At 39.2% G+C, this 17,017-nt stretch overlaps 2 protein-coding genes across 3 annotated transcripts; both read right to left on the bottom strand.

Annotated features, from left to right (window-relative positions):
- Positions 1–691: 691 nt before the first annotated feature.
- Positions 692–4,602, bottom strand: LOC120722511 (E3 ubiquitin-protein ligase CBL-like). 2 transcript variants are annotated; one of them, XM_040013522.1, is made up of 4 exons: positions 3,924–4,602; positions 2,432–2,535; positions 2,084–2,266; positions 692–979 (listed from the first exon to the last, which is right to left on the bottom strand). In XM_040013522.1, the coding sequence occupies exons 1-4, from the start codon at positions 4,349–4,351 to the stop codon at positions 705–707; spliced, it is 990 nt and encodes a 329-aa protein (XP_039869456.1). In that variant the 5' UTR covers positions 4,352–4,602; the 3' UTR covers positions 692–704. The 2 variants fall into 2 exon arrangements, with proteins under 2 accessions (XP_039869456.1, XP_039869457.1); XM_040013523.1 differs by lacking the exon at positions 3,924–4,602 and having other exon boundaries at positions 2,432–2,900.
- Positions 4,603–5,393: 791 nt separating this feature from the next.
- Positions 5,394–9,016, bottom strand: LOC120722524 (E3 ubiquitin-protein ligase CBL-like). The gene is made up of 5 exons (XM_040013537.1): positions 8,851–9,016; positions 8,367–8,488; positions 8,113–8,250; positions 7,518–7,660; positions 5,394–6,084 (listed from the first exon to the last, which is right to left on the bottom strand). Exons 1-5 carry the CDS (start codon positions 8,932–8,934, stop codon positions 5,759–5,761), a joined length of 813 nt encoding a protein of 270 aa, XP_039869471.1. The 5' UTR covers positions 8,935–9,016; the 3' UTR covers positions 5,394–5,758.
- Positions 9,017–17,017: the final 8,001 nt, after the last annotated feature.

The following is a 17,017-nucleotide window of genomic DNA, read 5'->3' as shown; positions in this document are numbered from 1 at the left end:
TTTTTTTGGAGAGAGGTGGAAGGAGATGGACCAAATTCATCTAAGAACCCCAAAGGCCTACTTTGGGGTTCTTATCCTTGCAGGAGTTTTCAGGTCCGAAGGGGAATCCACAGAATCCCTGTGGGATGCACAAACCGGCAAGAACCTTTCCGTGCATCAATGTCTCTGGAAAACTTCCACAAAATTTCCAGGATTATCCGTTTTGATAACCGAGACGACAGACCAGCTCGACGGCAGAGAGACAAGCTAGCTGCCATCAGGACAGTGTGGGATAAGTGTGTGCACCACCTCCCCCTGTTTTACAACCCTGGGCCTAATGTCACCATTGATGAGCAGCTGATGCCATTTAGTTGTGAAACATATTGCTTCACGTGTAAATGTGTTGTGTCTTTCCACTCACTCCACTTGATTATAACTGATTTATTTTTTTTTATAACATTTTATAAAAAAACAAACAAAAAACGAGAAGCACATTAATTCATAAATGTGATCTAACAAAGGGAAAGGGAAAAAATTAACCATGTTTGCTGTTCATATGGCTTGTAATTGGGATGAAGTAAACATCTGTTGAGTAATTTAACATAAAATTGTTTGATAGTGTTAATTTGGAAAGCCAAAACTCTAGCGGGTCCACCAGACCCATGAACACTGGCTGAGTAACAAAAATATGAACACCACACAAGGGTTAACTGACTCTCAGAACTTCACATATAGTAAGCGCCAAAATCTCCACCCCAACACTTCCCTTCAACTTGGGTGTGAGTGGAGCCACCTGGTGGTCCTCCACACATAATCTCCCCAGGACCTGAAGGAGGAATAGTCAGAGGTGGAACAGGGGAGGCAGATGAGGAGGGGCCAGGGAGGCCTGGCGGCGGCGGAGGTGGCTTGCGGTTTAACGGACGAGGCCGTCGGTCAGAGTTAGCTCGCTGCGGGAGAGGTTTTGGGGGACGTTCGGGGTCGCCGCCTGCTACAAACATACCTGAAACAAATGAGAGAAAATGAAAGATAAATAAGAAACGTGATGAGTCAAATACAAAATAAACACATCAAATACACATTTACATTCAAACAGATGATTTGTGGGAAAAATAATTTAAAAGTTCCCTTTATAACCAGACATTTGCTAACCTGAAACATCTGAGAAACAGAAACATTTAGGAAGTCCTTAAAAACTTAAAGTATCCGCACTCTAAAAAAAACTAAAACACTGGATAAATCATCTGTAACAGTCTGTGAAAGGCAAAGAAACGCAGCATGCGTCACAGAATTAAAACTTGCAGGAAAAAAGGCCTTTAGGTTATCACTGACATTAAAGTTCTGGCTTCAAAATAACTGTTACCAAGCAAACTGCCAAGCAGTGACACTTGCTCCTAGAATGAATGTGGCTTCCTAACAGAAGGCTGATTGGTCCAAACTACCTGTATTTCCTCTAGAAGCACATAGCTTCAAGCCTGGCACGATGGATTCTGTTGTAACTTTGACCTCATGATTCGCCTGAGCAGTTTCACAAGCTGGCCTGACATGCAGCACGTTGTGGTTAGAGTATCTATGAAAGCAATTTCCATCACTGATTTCAGTGTGGTTAAAGCAGTAATTTGCTGAAGCCAAAGTTAAACAAGAAGTTTCAAGTTACATTCGTGTAGCCCAATTACTTCTCAAATTAATATTCATTTGTCCACTGCTACTGAGTCTAACTAAGACTACTTTTCTTTTTGGACTTTTTGATTTTTCTTTAATTGTGATTAGCTTCAATGCCAAAAAAAATTGTTTGGCACTTTTTGTTTTATTTCCAGCCTGAGGAAAAATGCGCAATAAAACAACATTAATACCGTGGACAACAGCCTGCACACGAGAACTGGATGTCACCGGTTTATTTCGTGCATCATCTTGAAGCCTCAAGCTGAGCATACTGGTGATCACTATTAAAATATATATCACGCTGTGTTCAGTACGACGTAACTAATGACCACAACTCCCTTTTTGCAACCAGAAATTTCGCCACCTGCTGATCATTAGAAATTAAAAAGGGGGAAAAAAACAAAACAAAAAACAAAACAAACAACAAAAAAAACCCCACACATACTGGGATCTACTGCAGAGTCTATGTTGAGATTGCTGAAGGCTGCAGAAGGGCCGCCGATATCTGATAGGGCTCTTCTGGCGGGGGCAGGAGGGACCACTGGTCTGGGAAAGTCATACTCGTAAACATCCTCCACACTGGCCTCCTCCTTTTTGTCCTGTGGAACAGCTGAATGCTGAGGATGGTCTTGGAGGGGAAAAAAGTAAATAAAAATGAGGTTTTACCCTGATATTCTTAATTCTGTGATGTCAGTTTATCCACTACTACTAGAACAAATAGTGTGATTACTGTTAGTAATCCATAATGATCAAGCACTTCCCATACACTGAAGTGAGAAACTGAGAATGTTACACAGCTCAGAGTTCTGTGTCGTCTCCGACGAGCCGGCCTGGGCCTGGATGTTACACATGGATTCGTAAACCTGGGGGTCCTCAGAGTCACTGTCCCCCACCTCACTGCAGGCACACAGCAAGACGGAGAGAGATAGAGGAATCATTTAAAGGGGAACAAACTGTGCTCATTTTCATTTAAAGAATCTTACTCTTGGACTCAAAAAGTTTTCCATGATTTTAAATAAATAAATAAAGCCATGTATACTTTCAGGCCACCGTCCCCTTAAAGTCAATTTTCTTCTGATAGGATGCCCCATGCAAACAGCAGGTTTGAACTGTAGGTGGTTGGGGACAGAGCGGTGTGCCTGGAAAGTCTGCATCCTGAGCTGACTTGCAGGGCTTATTTGCATTACACTTAACTCATAATCTGAAATTTTGTCTAGTTACCATGGTAACACTACATCACCAAAAAACAAAAAGAAAGGAAAAAGTATTAGAAGCAGATTTTAAAAAGGGCCATTGTTGGCGATCCTCTATGGCTGACTCTTACACAAACTAATCCTCACAGAGAAGGTAATATTCTCAATGACTGAATCTACCCTTTGTAAGCTAAATCACCAAACCTCTGATCAAAAGTTCATCATTTCAGTATGCTAACTTCACAAATAGACCGCTAAACATCTAGCTCTGCTTCAAACAAAAATCCACCAATCACACAGAGGTATGAATGCTTCCAAATATTACACATTTTAAGCCTAATTAGTCGTGCATGGAACCAGCGAAGGCATCTTTGTAGGCTCACACCACAACTTTCAGCTTTCGAGTTTTAAAATTTAAGCAGATTTCCTATCCATTCGAATTCCCTACATTTTAGACACTGTCATCATTTTAATCAAAGAGACAAGCTGAGATCCAGCTGCCTTCATCTTCAAGCACTGTCCTTTAAATTATTTAAGGAGGTGAAAAACAGCAAATAAGTGAAAGAGAGTTCTCTCTAAGGAATGGGAACCTCGAGAGCCCCCTGCTGGACAAAATACACAGCTTCAGATTTGAGGGTTGCATTACTGTGTGTCACAAATGTTTTAATCAAGAACCTCTAATGAAAACTTAATAAAAGACTATAAAAGTATAAAAGACAATTTGAATAACCTAGTAATTCAAATAGCCTCGTCTAACCAGCTCCTCAGAATAACTTAGACTCTGCGTTCACTTCTGCAAACTCTCTGCAACTTAGTCTTTCTGAAAGACACACACTGTTTAAACCTCTGAATACAATATCAATGCTGCAGATTATATTATTAATGCAATAGTAATGATGATGATTATTTACCAATAGCAGTAAAATAATTTCCCTGCTCCACACTATCCCTTTAACTTGTTTATAGACCAACTTTCTCACTTTTCACTCTACGAACTGTTTGAAAGTCACTTGTAACCTTTCCCAGCGAGATTTTTTTCTCTGCAATTCACTATACAATTACATAACCACACACATAAGCACATTTTATTACCTGCCGGAAGGTCTGAGCATGTTTGTTGATCTGCTGGTATTTCTAACAACCCAAGATCTATATTTTTCCCTTAAAGACAGCGCCATATAGCCCTGTTGTGGTGGGGCCTTCGTTGCAGGGCGTAGCACCATGTAGTTTGCTGCCCAGGCTGGCTGGTCCGGGGTGGAGGGGAGGGGTCTCCTTTGGAGTCTGGATTCCTGGCTGACCAGGGAGGGGCGCTCCGGTGGGAGAGGAGGGGGAGGCTCTCTCAGTGCTGGAGGCAGAGGTAGAGGCTTGTCCCTGTGAGTGGCTACCATCTGGGTCAGAAGACACAGGACAGGATGTTTTTTGTTAGAGATGTGAAGACTCAAGTACACACACACACACACACACACACACACACACACACACACACACACACACACACACACACACACACACACACACATCCTATTTTGGTAATAACAATAATTGTGTTAGCAGGGCTGGCAGCACACTGGAGGTTTAATAAAAAGGCGTCACTATTAATCTTTAAGTCACAGGCAAACAGTCGAGCAGTTGTGAATACCAACACTTAGCCAATTCACATAATTTCCAGGAACCTGCAGCCACATTAACACATGATTATTTTTGACTATCAAATGGACATCTGACAACTTCAAGGCTTCTAGGAAATATTGACTTAAATATACGGGCTCATTACAGATTTATCTCACAGGCTCTTTTGATCACAACTAAAACTATAAATGCTCTTTTCTAGAGAAGATATTCATATCGTTAGCTACTCATATACGTGTATTTATTGATATAAAAAGTGAGTTAAAGCTGGTAATAGGAGGTGGTTAGTTTGTGATATTACTCTGACCTAAATGTACTGCGCTTGTAATGAAGTTTGTGTCCCAGCAGCAGGTGTTGGCCTTAACACTTTGCATATGACTTCCATATGATTGAGCAGTTATTACTTCTGGTTCAACTTCTTAGTGTATGTTTGCACAGGGCTCTTCTTAAAGGCACTATTCAGAGTGAGAATATTTCAGTGACCAGCAAGTCTTGAATGCACCTTTGGCCAACGCAAGTGTTTTTCTAAAAACTATTTTTCCACCCTTTGAATTCTTTTCCACAGATAGTCGGTCTCAAAGTCTTTTCTCTTTAGTGGGACTGTGGCTCAGGGGGTTGGGAAGCATATCTGTAACCGGAAGGTCGTGGGTTCGATCCCCGGGCTCTCTGTCCTGGTCGTTGTGTCCTTGGGCAAGACACTTTACCCTACCGCCTACTGGTGTTGGCCAGAGGGGCCGATGGCGCGATATGGCAGCCTCGCTTCTGTCAGTCTGCCCCAGGGCAGCTGTGGCTACAACCGTAGCTGCTTCCACCAGTGTGTGAATGCGAGAGTGAATGAATAGTGGTATTGTAAAGCGCTTTGGGTGCCTTGAAAAGCGCTATATAAATCCAATCCATTATTATTAGTGCACTCAGGCGTGTACTTACTTTGACTGTGGCTCCCTGACTCAGTGCACTATGGGAGGTGGAGGACCTCTGCTGTAAGAGGTCCAGTCGCGGAGGCACCGGAGGCGGCTGAGACGATGGAGACGGAGGGCGCTCCACCTGCACACCCACACATTGATTTACAGATTTTGTAGCGGTTGAAGTGCTTGTAATATTCCTCAGAGATATTTACACGATAAGGATCACTCAAATCACCTTTCATTCCTTTTCGGATGCTCAGCTTGAACTTGAGCAGGTCATCTTGACCATATCTATTACCTAAATTTACTGAGTTGTTGTAGCAATTACCTGATTAATATTGTGCATTAATAAGCAATTGAACAGCTGCATCTAATAAAGCACCCAGTGAGCGTCTAAATATATGTACGTGCTCGTCTTACTTTGGTGCAGGCCAGCCAGATCATGATAAGTTGCTGGTCTTCCAGCCGATCATCCTCTTCCTCTTCGTTGCCTGCGGCTTTTGCTCTGCTCGACCCCTGGAAACCAGCAAAGGAAGCCCCAGTGGCCTTTGGGTGAAAGGGGTCCACTACAATAGGCTCCGTGCCTTTAATCTCACATCGGCAAAACGGGCAGCCCTGACCCTCCGATTCCTGAAATGCACACACGGAAAGACACAGCAAGGTTAGGAGGTAAAGGCAAAGGAGCAGACTGAAGCTTTCATCATTTGTGAAAGGCTTTGCTTTGATTTAAATCCAAATTACAGCTGCAAGTCTTTTCAAGACTGAAAGCTTAAGGAGGAAACCATGAAAACTACCACAAAAAGAGTCACCCGGATAGGATGAATTATAATGTAAATAAAACTGAAGATGTCAAATAAATGTTGTACATCAAAGATCTGCAGAAGCAGCACTTTAACAAAAACTATGTCTAAAGAACTGTGCAGTCATGCTGCGATTAATTAATCTGTTACGTTAGCCCGGAGAGCATTTCTGTCCTGAAGGCAGAGTAGTGAGAACAACACGACTGCGCTTGGGAAGACAACGATTATATTGTTCGTCTGATGTGAACATCAATCAAAATAAATTCCGTATAAGGAAGTCTAAAGTCCAAAGTCCATCAAGAATAAACAGCACATCAAATTCATTCATTTAATCACTCACTCAGGGCAAACAAGTCCTTTGTGTCACTCTTAGCAAGTCTATGTTCCCAGCCAGTAAAGTCTATTTAATCTTTTATGTTTGAAGAGGAAAAGTTGTTACAGTTGTTAGTAACAAGAAGGATTTTATTAAAGGAAGTACAAAAAGAAAGTGCTTCAGCTTCACTGACTGTAAGATAACATTAATAAAACAATAAAGTTACAGCTACGTGTGACCTCGGTGCATTGGTCCAGTCGTCACCTTGTTGTGTTTTTATCAGCACCCTCGTTAACCTGATCTCACTTTAGATTTATTCTTAGTGCCGATTGGCTGCTGAAGCTTGATGGTTAGTAACTGGAATCTCTGTCCCTCCCATCTGTCTTTCTGTTGCTACAGGCCTGTTTTGGATTTTGTTTTTGGTTCTTAGTTAAAAAAGGAAGAAGAAAAAAAGTAGTTTAGGGGTGAAGCCTGAAGCAGACAGTCTGGTGTGGTTCGTTCATGGACTCCTTCCTCTTTTGTTTGTTTGTTTTAGCCGGAGTTTCCATCTCTTTTGCTTCCCTTTGTTTCACACTTTCATTATTAAAACTCAGCAGCACTGTGGGATCTTATGGCTCAAAGAACCGAACGTATAACTTTGGGGATTGCAACAGTTACACTGAGGAACATGACACGACTCCTCTACTGCAGGAACTACTGCTAATAATTAAATAATAATAATAAAAGACTTTATACTTAAGTTTAAACATGCAGATCAGAGAGTGGAGTAAAACACTTGCAATCTGAGAATGAATCTAAATCAAAGACTTATTATTATTATTAATTGACCTATTTAAAAAGGCACCGTTGAACACAAAAAACTGAATTTAAAGAAAATTCTACAGCAGGAAAAAGAAGCTCCCTGTCAGGATTTATTGAGCTGCTTCAAATCAGTGTAATAAAAGACACAGAGAAACGAGGGAAAAAGGGAGACCGTTCAACACCGGCTGCTCATGTTACTCTCATCCTGTAGAGATTTATTCCTAAAATCAGTCATTTTATGCATCTGTATTTGTTCTCTGCATTAAAAACATGCACGCACATGAGAAACAAACCTGAGTAACTTTGATGTGGTCCTGTGGAGACGGTTCACACAACCCTGTCAGGTCTGGGTTCTGTGCACGGCCATCTGGGAAAAGATAGCTGGAGAACCACGGCACACAGAAACGCAACCAAGTCACGAAAAAAGGGTCATTTTCAGATTTTATAAATCAACAGTAAGAAGCAACAACCTTGCCATGTTTTTACAATTCATCGAGGCTGCCAAACAATTTCTCATTATAAAATCCTTAAAAAACAAAACAAAAAAAACAAACAAGCTTGTTTCTCTGCAGGATGACACAAACTAGTTAATTATACATCGATTGTGACACCATTTCATCCACACTGTCCAACCTGTTCCTTGTAAGGTTTTTTGTTAAATTTTGAGGAACTACTACAAAGACTCCACCCTCCTCACTATTAATTCAGGAACCTAAAGTAACATGTACTCAGTAGACTGAAAAACAATACTCTCCCCTGACAGCTTGCAGTTTAATAGTGCTATAAATCTACACTAAATACTAGTTCATTAACCCTGATGATATGCGACTCACAATCCCTCTCTGTATCCATCAACGAGTGCTTGGAAGAGTGGTTTGTTATGCGGGATGGTCTGCAGGATGTTCCCATCAGCTGTCACATAGCCAATTGCCCACTGGCCCAGCCGAGTGCAGCTCAGCCTGAAGATATAGCTGTGAGAGAGAGTTATTTCAACCAACAGCTACAAACTCCTGCAACAAAATATTTAATACAGTAGGGATTTTCCCCCCAAAAGTATTATAGGATATATCTGATCTGTGAGGCCTACCTGCCAGGTATGTGGATGAACCTGTGCAGTCGAGCCTTCATCTCATCGTAGGTTAAGAAGGCTATATAACCAGGGTGTGTAACAGCCAGGCTGTTCCAGTTCCTTAGAAGAGATGACCATGGCTACAAGACACAGATTCACAAATGCAAACATTTTATTTATGTTGTGTACATCAGCTGTTTTGAAGTTGAATTCACAACAAAAATCAGGTATGAGACTATAATGCATATAGGACAGAAGATCTGTTAGCAGCAATAAAATTACAAACACCAACTCTGATCGCTGGCAACACTACAGAAAAACATATGCGAGTGGGTTCAGACACTGCTGCTGCATTTACACAGGAGAGACTAAGCGGGACTCAAATTTAAACAAATAAACAAATTTAAGCATCCTCGTGTAATTCACTGCCTTTACTAAAATGTTATTAAAGTGAAAACTGTGCAATTTTACAGTGAACTACTCTGAATGCTTTGTGACGTACCTGAAAGAGCCTTGTAAAGATGTCAAACTCGAAGACGGAGATGTAGTCGTTACAGGTGAGGTCGATAGTGGATTTGAGCGCCATGGCCTCCAGACCTGAGCTAATAGGGTGAAACTCATGAAGAGCCTGCCGAAATGTCCTCCATCCATGGCACTATGGTCCTGGATAGAAGGGAGGGAGAGGAAACAAATGTTTGTTGTGGGGACATTGCCTTTCACTATTAGTTAAGACCAGAGGCGGAGCCAGACATTTGAAACACCCAGGGCTTAGCCCTAAAGGGTAGTATGCATGTGGGATTTTTTTTGGGGGGGGGGTTAGAAATGACTGAAAGATTAATTGGCTCTGTTTTGAGTTTTGTTCAAAAAAGAATGACTTCATATAGGGAAAAATATATATCTCATATGCAGGACACCTTAAACTAGTTTTTTAATTAAGCAGCAAGGCAGAACAAAGTCGGGGCTGCATCAAGACACAGGGACTAAACCCCAATTCAACCAGACCCAGAACTGATCCGGAATTAAAACAGGACTACAACAGTTCAAAATCAGGACTACTTAGGATTTAACCAAGACAGAACCAGAATCAGAACTAGATGATAGTAGCACTAAAAATCATCATAGACCTGCACTACACTTATTTTTTAATTCTACCAAAGTACAATATTTAGATTGAGAAACGTTTATATAATTATTTAGCCTTGTTGTGCAAACAAGCTGCATAACTTAATAAATATAGAATTTGAAAAATAACAAACCTAAAAAGAAACACTAGGTACGAGATACATGAGTACCTATGATACGGTGATACTTTTGGTAAACAACCATTTGACTAACATGTGTGTCTCACCTGCTCTTGTTCATCTCTGTTCCTCTCTCTCCCTCTTTGTGCTGACAATCATCAAATATACAGTTGAAAACACAGTTATTTACTCTTCAGATCAAAACAAACACTTTTTTAATTGTAACATCAAATCAGACTAAATGTTTATTTTTTTAGATTGATAAATATAAAAAACATATTTGTTAACTTTAAGAGTAAAGAGAGAAACTATCTGTATTTCTTAATTGCAAATGACACCAAATTGTATTCAAAACTGAGCCACACTTATGGAGCTCCACAGTTGTTTTTCTGGTGTTTTGGTTGATATCTCTTGATTTTCCCCATTTCCACCAATTTACTCACCAGTGGACTCTACAAACCTATCAGAAGCTTCTTCAGCTCAGAATGGAATCGTCTGGAGTTTTCTTATTAATTAACAATAAACTTAGTGTATATGTGCTCCTAAATTTGATCAAAGTGATAAAAAATAGACAGCTGTCTCTCTTTATTCTGACATTTAACTAATTCAAAAGATATTTCAATATTTATCTAAAACAAAAGTTTACTCTAAATTGATGTTGTACAGTAAAAATGTTTTATGTTTTCTCCCTAAAGTGTATGTAAATATCTGGTTACAAATGTGAATATCCTGCTGTGTACGGAAATCCCTCTTGTTTTGCATAGAAATATACTGAACAACATACAAAGCATAATATATAAAATAACATTTACCTGAGTTTTTTCTTTGAAAGAACCCTCTAATGTCCATTCTTATATTTCAGTACATAACTGAAACCGATTTAGTCGGGGAGGGTAAGAACTGAAAATATGAAATAAACACACGTAAGCTAAGACTCTCGGGGGGGCGGGCAAGATGGCGGACTGAGCAGTCGCATCCGTCTGAACTCCTCACTAAAGTCCCAATGTTTTAATCTTGAAGTTATAAAATCCACTCCTTTGAGCTATAGTGACGACGTTTCAGCCCGAACATGAAGAAAACCAACAACACGAAACCTCCGGCAGTGAAAAACCTCCCTTTTACAACCCAGAGAAACAGCGAGCATGACTACCCAGCTCCGATGGAAACGGCTAATTCCAGCAGCAACAAGAGGGACAGACTGTTAACAACCCCTGATAATACTCCTGAGAAACCACATATGGAGAAAAAAGCAAAAGGTACGGCTAGTAATAATGACTCCAACACATCCACTGACACTATACTGAAAGCTATTGAGAGTCTTGGAAAACGTGTTGATGACCGCATGGACGAAGTTAGCGAACAAATTCAACAACATAGCGCCATGCTGGCTTCCATCGCTAAATCGGTCCAGTTTAATTCAGAGGAGCTGCAAGAATGCAAAAAGAAAATAAAACACCTGGAAAAAGAGATGGAATCAATCAAAAAAGATAATGACGATATTAAGGATCGTGTATTGAGCCAGGAAAGATACAAAAGAAGATAGTGTCTTCGTATCAAAGGGAAAAAGGAGAAAACAAATGAAAATATCAGAGAAGAAGTGGTGGAACTTCTAGGAAGGATTGCTCCGGACCTAAAGATGAAGATGGAAGAAGCAGTTGATGTTGTCCACAGAGTGGGAAGAGCGGTGGAGAATAAGCATCGACAAATCATTATTCTGTTTGTGAGACGTGCCGTGAGAGATGACATCTGGAGGCGAACAAAGACTTCTCCCGTGTGCAAAGAAGAAGGCATCCGCTTTGCTGAAGACCTGACCCCAGAGGACTGGAGATCCAGAATCAGAATCAGAATCAGAATCGTGTTTATTGGCCAAGTATATGTGCAGACACATACAGGGAATTTGGTTCCGGTAGATGGTGGCTCTCAAGCACAGCAATGTAAATCTCACACACACACACACACACGTGTCTATATATACACATTACACATACATACACAAAGCTATGTAAACCAACTATAAATAACGAATCTAAACTTATATACATAAAATACAGAAATGAATGAGGTGGAATGAATACTACAAAATGTACATAAGGTGCGGTTGCAGTCTGGCAGTGGGAGCAGTGTGACAGGTCAACTGTTAAGAAGGGAGATGGCGAGGGGAAAGAAACTGTTCCTGTGTCGGGTGGTCCTGGTCTGCAGGCTTCTGTACCGTCTGCCAGAGGGCAGCAGATCAAAAAGTCTGTGTGCAGGGTGTGAGGGGTCTGCGATGATTTTCCCTGCCCGTTTCCTGGTTCTTGAGAGGTACAGATCCTGGATGGAGGGCAGGGGGGTGCCGATGATCCTTTCTGCTGCCCGTACAGTCCGCTGCAGTCTGCTCCTGTCCTGTTTAGTGGCTGCTCCATACCAGACTGTGATGGAGGAGCACAGGACAGACTCAATGACCGCCAGACAAGCGTTGTGGCCAAAAATCGACCAGGCTCGGAAGGAAGGCAAGGCTGCAGGCTTCAGGGGCCCTTTTGGTTTCATAGAAGGCAAACGTATCAGGGTAGAGACTCCAGGTACGGGCTGACATCTGACTACGAAAGGAATGTACAGTGGAACATTTCGGATGATGGGACTTTTACCTCAAGATTTTCCTACTCCATCTCCTAAACTTCCTCTTTAAAGCTGTTCATGTGTTCCGTGTTCCAACTAAAAACGAATATTTCTTTTTTTTCCTTTAACACAAGGGGACTTAAAGACTCAATTAAGCGCAAAGCTGTTTTTCTGTTCTGCAAGGGGCAACAGGCAAATAGTTTTTTTCTCCAGGAAACTCATTCTGAGGAATCTGATGTGAAATTTTGGTCACAACAATGGGGAGATAAAATATTTTTTAGTCATGGTACAAACAGGTCGGCTGGGGTTGCTATTTGTTTCAACAGATGTCCTGGAAGGTTTTTGTGCAACATGGCAGACAAAAATGGACATTGGGTTGCCTGTGTGTTAAATACTGATAATACTCTGATTATTTTGGTTAATGTTTATGGATACAACAATGATCAAGAGAATAAGAACCTGCTGCATCAAATTTCTACAGTTATAAAGGAACTTTATACCAAATTCCCTACTGATTATATAGTAGTTGGAGGTGATTTCAATGTGACTCCTGATGAATGGTTGGATAGATGGCGTTCAAAGTTTTCAAGAGAACATAAAAACCCAATATTTGAAAAATTCGCTAATGATACTAAATTAATAGATGTATGGAGAGTGTTAAACGAAGATGTAAAACAATTCACCTGGCACAAACCTAATGGTCAAAGCAGGTCACGTATTGATTATTGGTTGGTATCCAACTCAATTTTACAATATGTTAAGGAAACAGTCATCTCTAACAGTCCCTTAAGTGACCATTGCGCCATTATTCTGAGACTACAAAGCAAAGACCAAAACAACACATTTAAGGATTATTGGAAATTTAATTGTCAGATGCTGAGAAATGAGGAGTATTGTAATTCTATTAAAAAATTTATTTTAGATATCCAGAATGATGAAGCCATCAATACACCGATACTCAAATGGGAATATCTTAAATTTAGAATCAGAAAAACCTCAATTGCATTCGGTAAAAAGTTAAACAGACAAAGAAAAGAAGAGGAATCAAATGTAGTAAAAGAACTTATGAATCTGTATGGCAAATTGAATTGGACTGAGGAAGAAAAAGGAAAAATTAATAATTTACAATCTAAATTGGACGAAATGTACCTTTATAGAGCCAAGGCTGCTTATTTGCGATCCAAAGCCAAGTGGATAGAAGAGGGTGAAAAGAACACTGCCTATTTTTGCAATCTAGAAAAACGTAGACAAGAATATAACTCAATTTGTAACCTAATAATCGACGGAGAGGAATATACAGACCCTAAACGCATTTCAAATGAAGTATTTACTTTTTACAGTAACCTTTATAAGTCTTCATACTCAGAACAAAATGTCACATCCTTCTTTGACAAAATCAGTAATTGGATTCCAGTAATTGATGATAATTTTAGAGAAATTTGTGATGAAGACCTGACTATAGAAGAATTTGATTTTGCTATTAAGAGCATGGCATCTGATCGTTCACCGGGACCAGATGGTATAACAACTAATTTCTATAAGCACTTTTGGGAAGACCTAAAATTACTATTATTCAGTGCGTTAAATGAATGTATAAATCAAAAGGAGCTTATGACAACAATGAAACAGGGAGTTATAAAATTAATTCCAAAACCGGGGAAAGATAAGAAAAAACTAAGTAATCTAAGACCTATAACACTTTTAAATACAGACTACAAAGTTTTTACAAAAGTTTTAGCAACAAGACTAAAAACAGGTATTTCTAAAATAATTAGCCCGACACAATCAGGATTTCTCAAAGGACGGTTGATCCAAAATAATATCCGCTTGGTTTTGGACCTCATCGATTACAATTACCTAATTAAGGATGATGGTTTTATGTTGTTCTTGGACTTCCATAAAGCATTTGATTCTATTGAACACACTTTTATTATTAAGACATTTAAACATTTTGGGTTTGGAGATGCATTTCTGCATATGATCACTATGTTATACACTGATATTAATAGTTGTGTTTCTCTTTCAGAAGGCACATGTTCCAGGTTCAGGGTGGAGAGAGGTATCAGGCAGGGCTGCAGCATCTCACCTCTTTTATTCATTGTAGCCACTGAACTACTTGCTATTACTGTCATAAACTCAAACATCAAAGGATTAGACATAAATAACCACAAATTAATAATAAGTCAGCTTGCCGATGATACAACAGTCTTTCTAAAAAATAAAGAAGAAATTCCATTGGCCTTAGATACAATAAAGATCTTTTCTGGTGCTTCTGGACTACGCCTGAACCTGGACAAATGTGAACTCATGAGTATCCACAATTGTTCTCACTCTTCTTTGTATGATATACCTGTCAAAAATGAAATCAAATATCTTGGAATCTGGATAAATGCATGGCTGATAGTGAAGAAAAGAATATTCAGAATACAATTGACAAATGCAAAAAAACTCTGAACCATTGGCTACAGAGAGATTTAACGTTGTTCGGCAGGATAATGTTGACCAAGGTTGAATCTTTGTCCAGATTAATCTATCCAGCTTATTCCCCAGCCATCCCACCAAGAATTATAAAAGACATCAATAAGGTGAATTTTAATTTCATATGGAAAAATAAACATCATTATGTTAGTAACAGGGACTTGATAAAAGATTATGAAGAGGGGGGTTTAAAAGCAATCGATTTTGAAATAATGAATGGCATTTTAAAGATTAATTGGCTACGATCTTTCTTGAAAAATGATAATGAGATCTGGTTCTTGATACCATCTCTTATTTTCAACAAAGTTGGGGGGATCCAATTCCTTTTAGTGTGTGATTTTGAAATTTCTAAACTACCCATAAAACTTTCCAAATTTCATCAACAAGTTTTGTTAAATTGGAAATTAATGTTTAAACATAACTTCAGTCCCCACAATGTTCCATTGTGGAATAATAGGGTGATATTGAATCGGGGGAAATCTATGTTTGTGGAAGAATGGATGACAAAACAAATTTGGTCTGTGACACATATAATGGATGAAAATGGAGATATACTTGAATTAAACAGGCTTAATGAGAAATATGACATGAGTTGCTCAGCAAACAATACACATTTTAACAGTTTGGTACCACTCTGTACTGCTCAGGTAAAAAACCTAGAACAGCTTCTGACTACAGCGGAAAAGGAGTTAAATATATTAAAAAACTGGTTTGATGTAAATAAGTTATCATTAAATATAAGAAAACAAAATTGATTATTTTTGGCACTAGACAAATGAAAAATGTATCTAAAATCAGGGTTAATGGAATTGAATTGAAAGAGTGTACGAAAATACATTTCTTGGAGTGATAATTGATGATAAGCTGAGCTGGAAGTCTCATATAAACCATGTGAAAACAAAAATGTCAAAAACCATTGCTATTCTCTATAAAACAAAGCATGTCCTGAACAAAAAAAACATTATACACACTTTATTGTACTCTGTTGCTTCCATATATGACTTACTGTCTGGAGATATGGGGTAATGCATATAAAACGAACACTCTTCATATTTTCAAGTTACAAAAAAGAGCTATAAGAATTATAAACCAATCAAACTATATAGAACCAACTAACATTTTGTTTATTAATCTGAATACCCTGAAATTTTATGATTTAGTTGAATATAAAATGGCACAGATAATGTATAAAGCACAAAATAACTTGCTTTGCCGCAGTACTCAGAAGCTGTTCAAAGTCAGAGAGAGTCAATATGACTTAAGGGGAACAGATTTCTTTTAAAAAAAAGAAGATAAGGACAAATATAAAGCAGAGATGTGTTTCTGTTAGAGGAGTTAACCTGTGGAATAGTTATGACAGTGATTTGAAAAGGTGTAGTTCATTTTCCTTGTTTAAAAACATGTTTAAAAATAGAGTAATAGAAAAATATATAAATCAAGAATGAAAAGAGGAAAAAAACCCAAAAAACCCTCTTGATTCTTTGCTTTGATGTAGTTACTTATCTAAGGTAGAAAGTTTTTTGTTTTGTTTTTCTTGTTTTTTGTTTGTTTGTTTGTTTGTTTGGTTTTTGCTTTGTTTTATTATTTGCTTCGAGCCCTGTGTGCAGGAGCTGCATGCAAAAAGATATTTTGTGAAAAGGGTTGGCGTAATAAGCAAATGCTTCAGCCATACCTTTTGATTAGCCTTGTCTCATGCTTTCTTGCTTTGTGGTAGATCTTTGTTCTGTTTTCACTGAGATATTTGAAATGCTAATCAATAAAAATCAAAATCAAAAAATCAAAACTGATTTCAGGCTGCTCTATATGTTTTATCTGCTGTTGTGAGCACAATCTTCTTCGCTGTGGCGTGCTGGGGTGCAAGCATCAAAGCAAAGGACGCAAACAGACTGAACAAGCTCATCAGGAAGGCTGAGTCTGTTGTCTGCATGAAGCTCGGCACCCTGGAGGAGGTGATCAGTGACAGAATGCTGGTAATCATGGACAATGACTCCCACCCACTCCATAACACACTGGACAATCTGAAGAGCAGTTCAGCTGCAGATTCCTTCCACCTCGCTGTCTGAGGGAATGTTACAGGAGGTCGTTCCTTCCAGCTGCTATTAGACTCTTTAATTTATTCTTGTTGGGTCAAGTCCACACATGTGGAAGAGAATTAATCACCTCAATGCATCCTGTCACTTTTTGTACACCACAACACAGGTTTGCACACATACTTTTGTATTAATATGTATATTTATATTTAAACCTACATTACTGCACTTCTGTCAGTCTGCCCCAGGGCAGCTGTGGCTACAACTGTAGTTTGCCTCCACCAGTGTGTGAATGCAAGAGTGAATGAAGAGTGGGAGAGGGCAA

The sequence above is a fragment of the Simochromis diagramma genome, unplaced genomic scaffold (assembly GCF_900408965.1).
Source record: "Simochromis diagramma unplaced genomic scaffold, fSimDia1.1 OVJJ01000641.1, whole genome shotgun sequence".
In the NCBI taxonomy this organism is placed as follows: domain Eukaryota; kingdom Metazoa; phylum Chordata; class Actinopteri; order Cichliformes; family Cichlidae; genus Simochromis; species Simochromis diagramma.
Note: the sequence above shows the minus strand (reverse complement) of the source record. Positions and strands in the feature narration are given on the sequence as shown.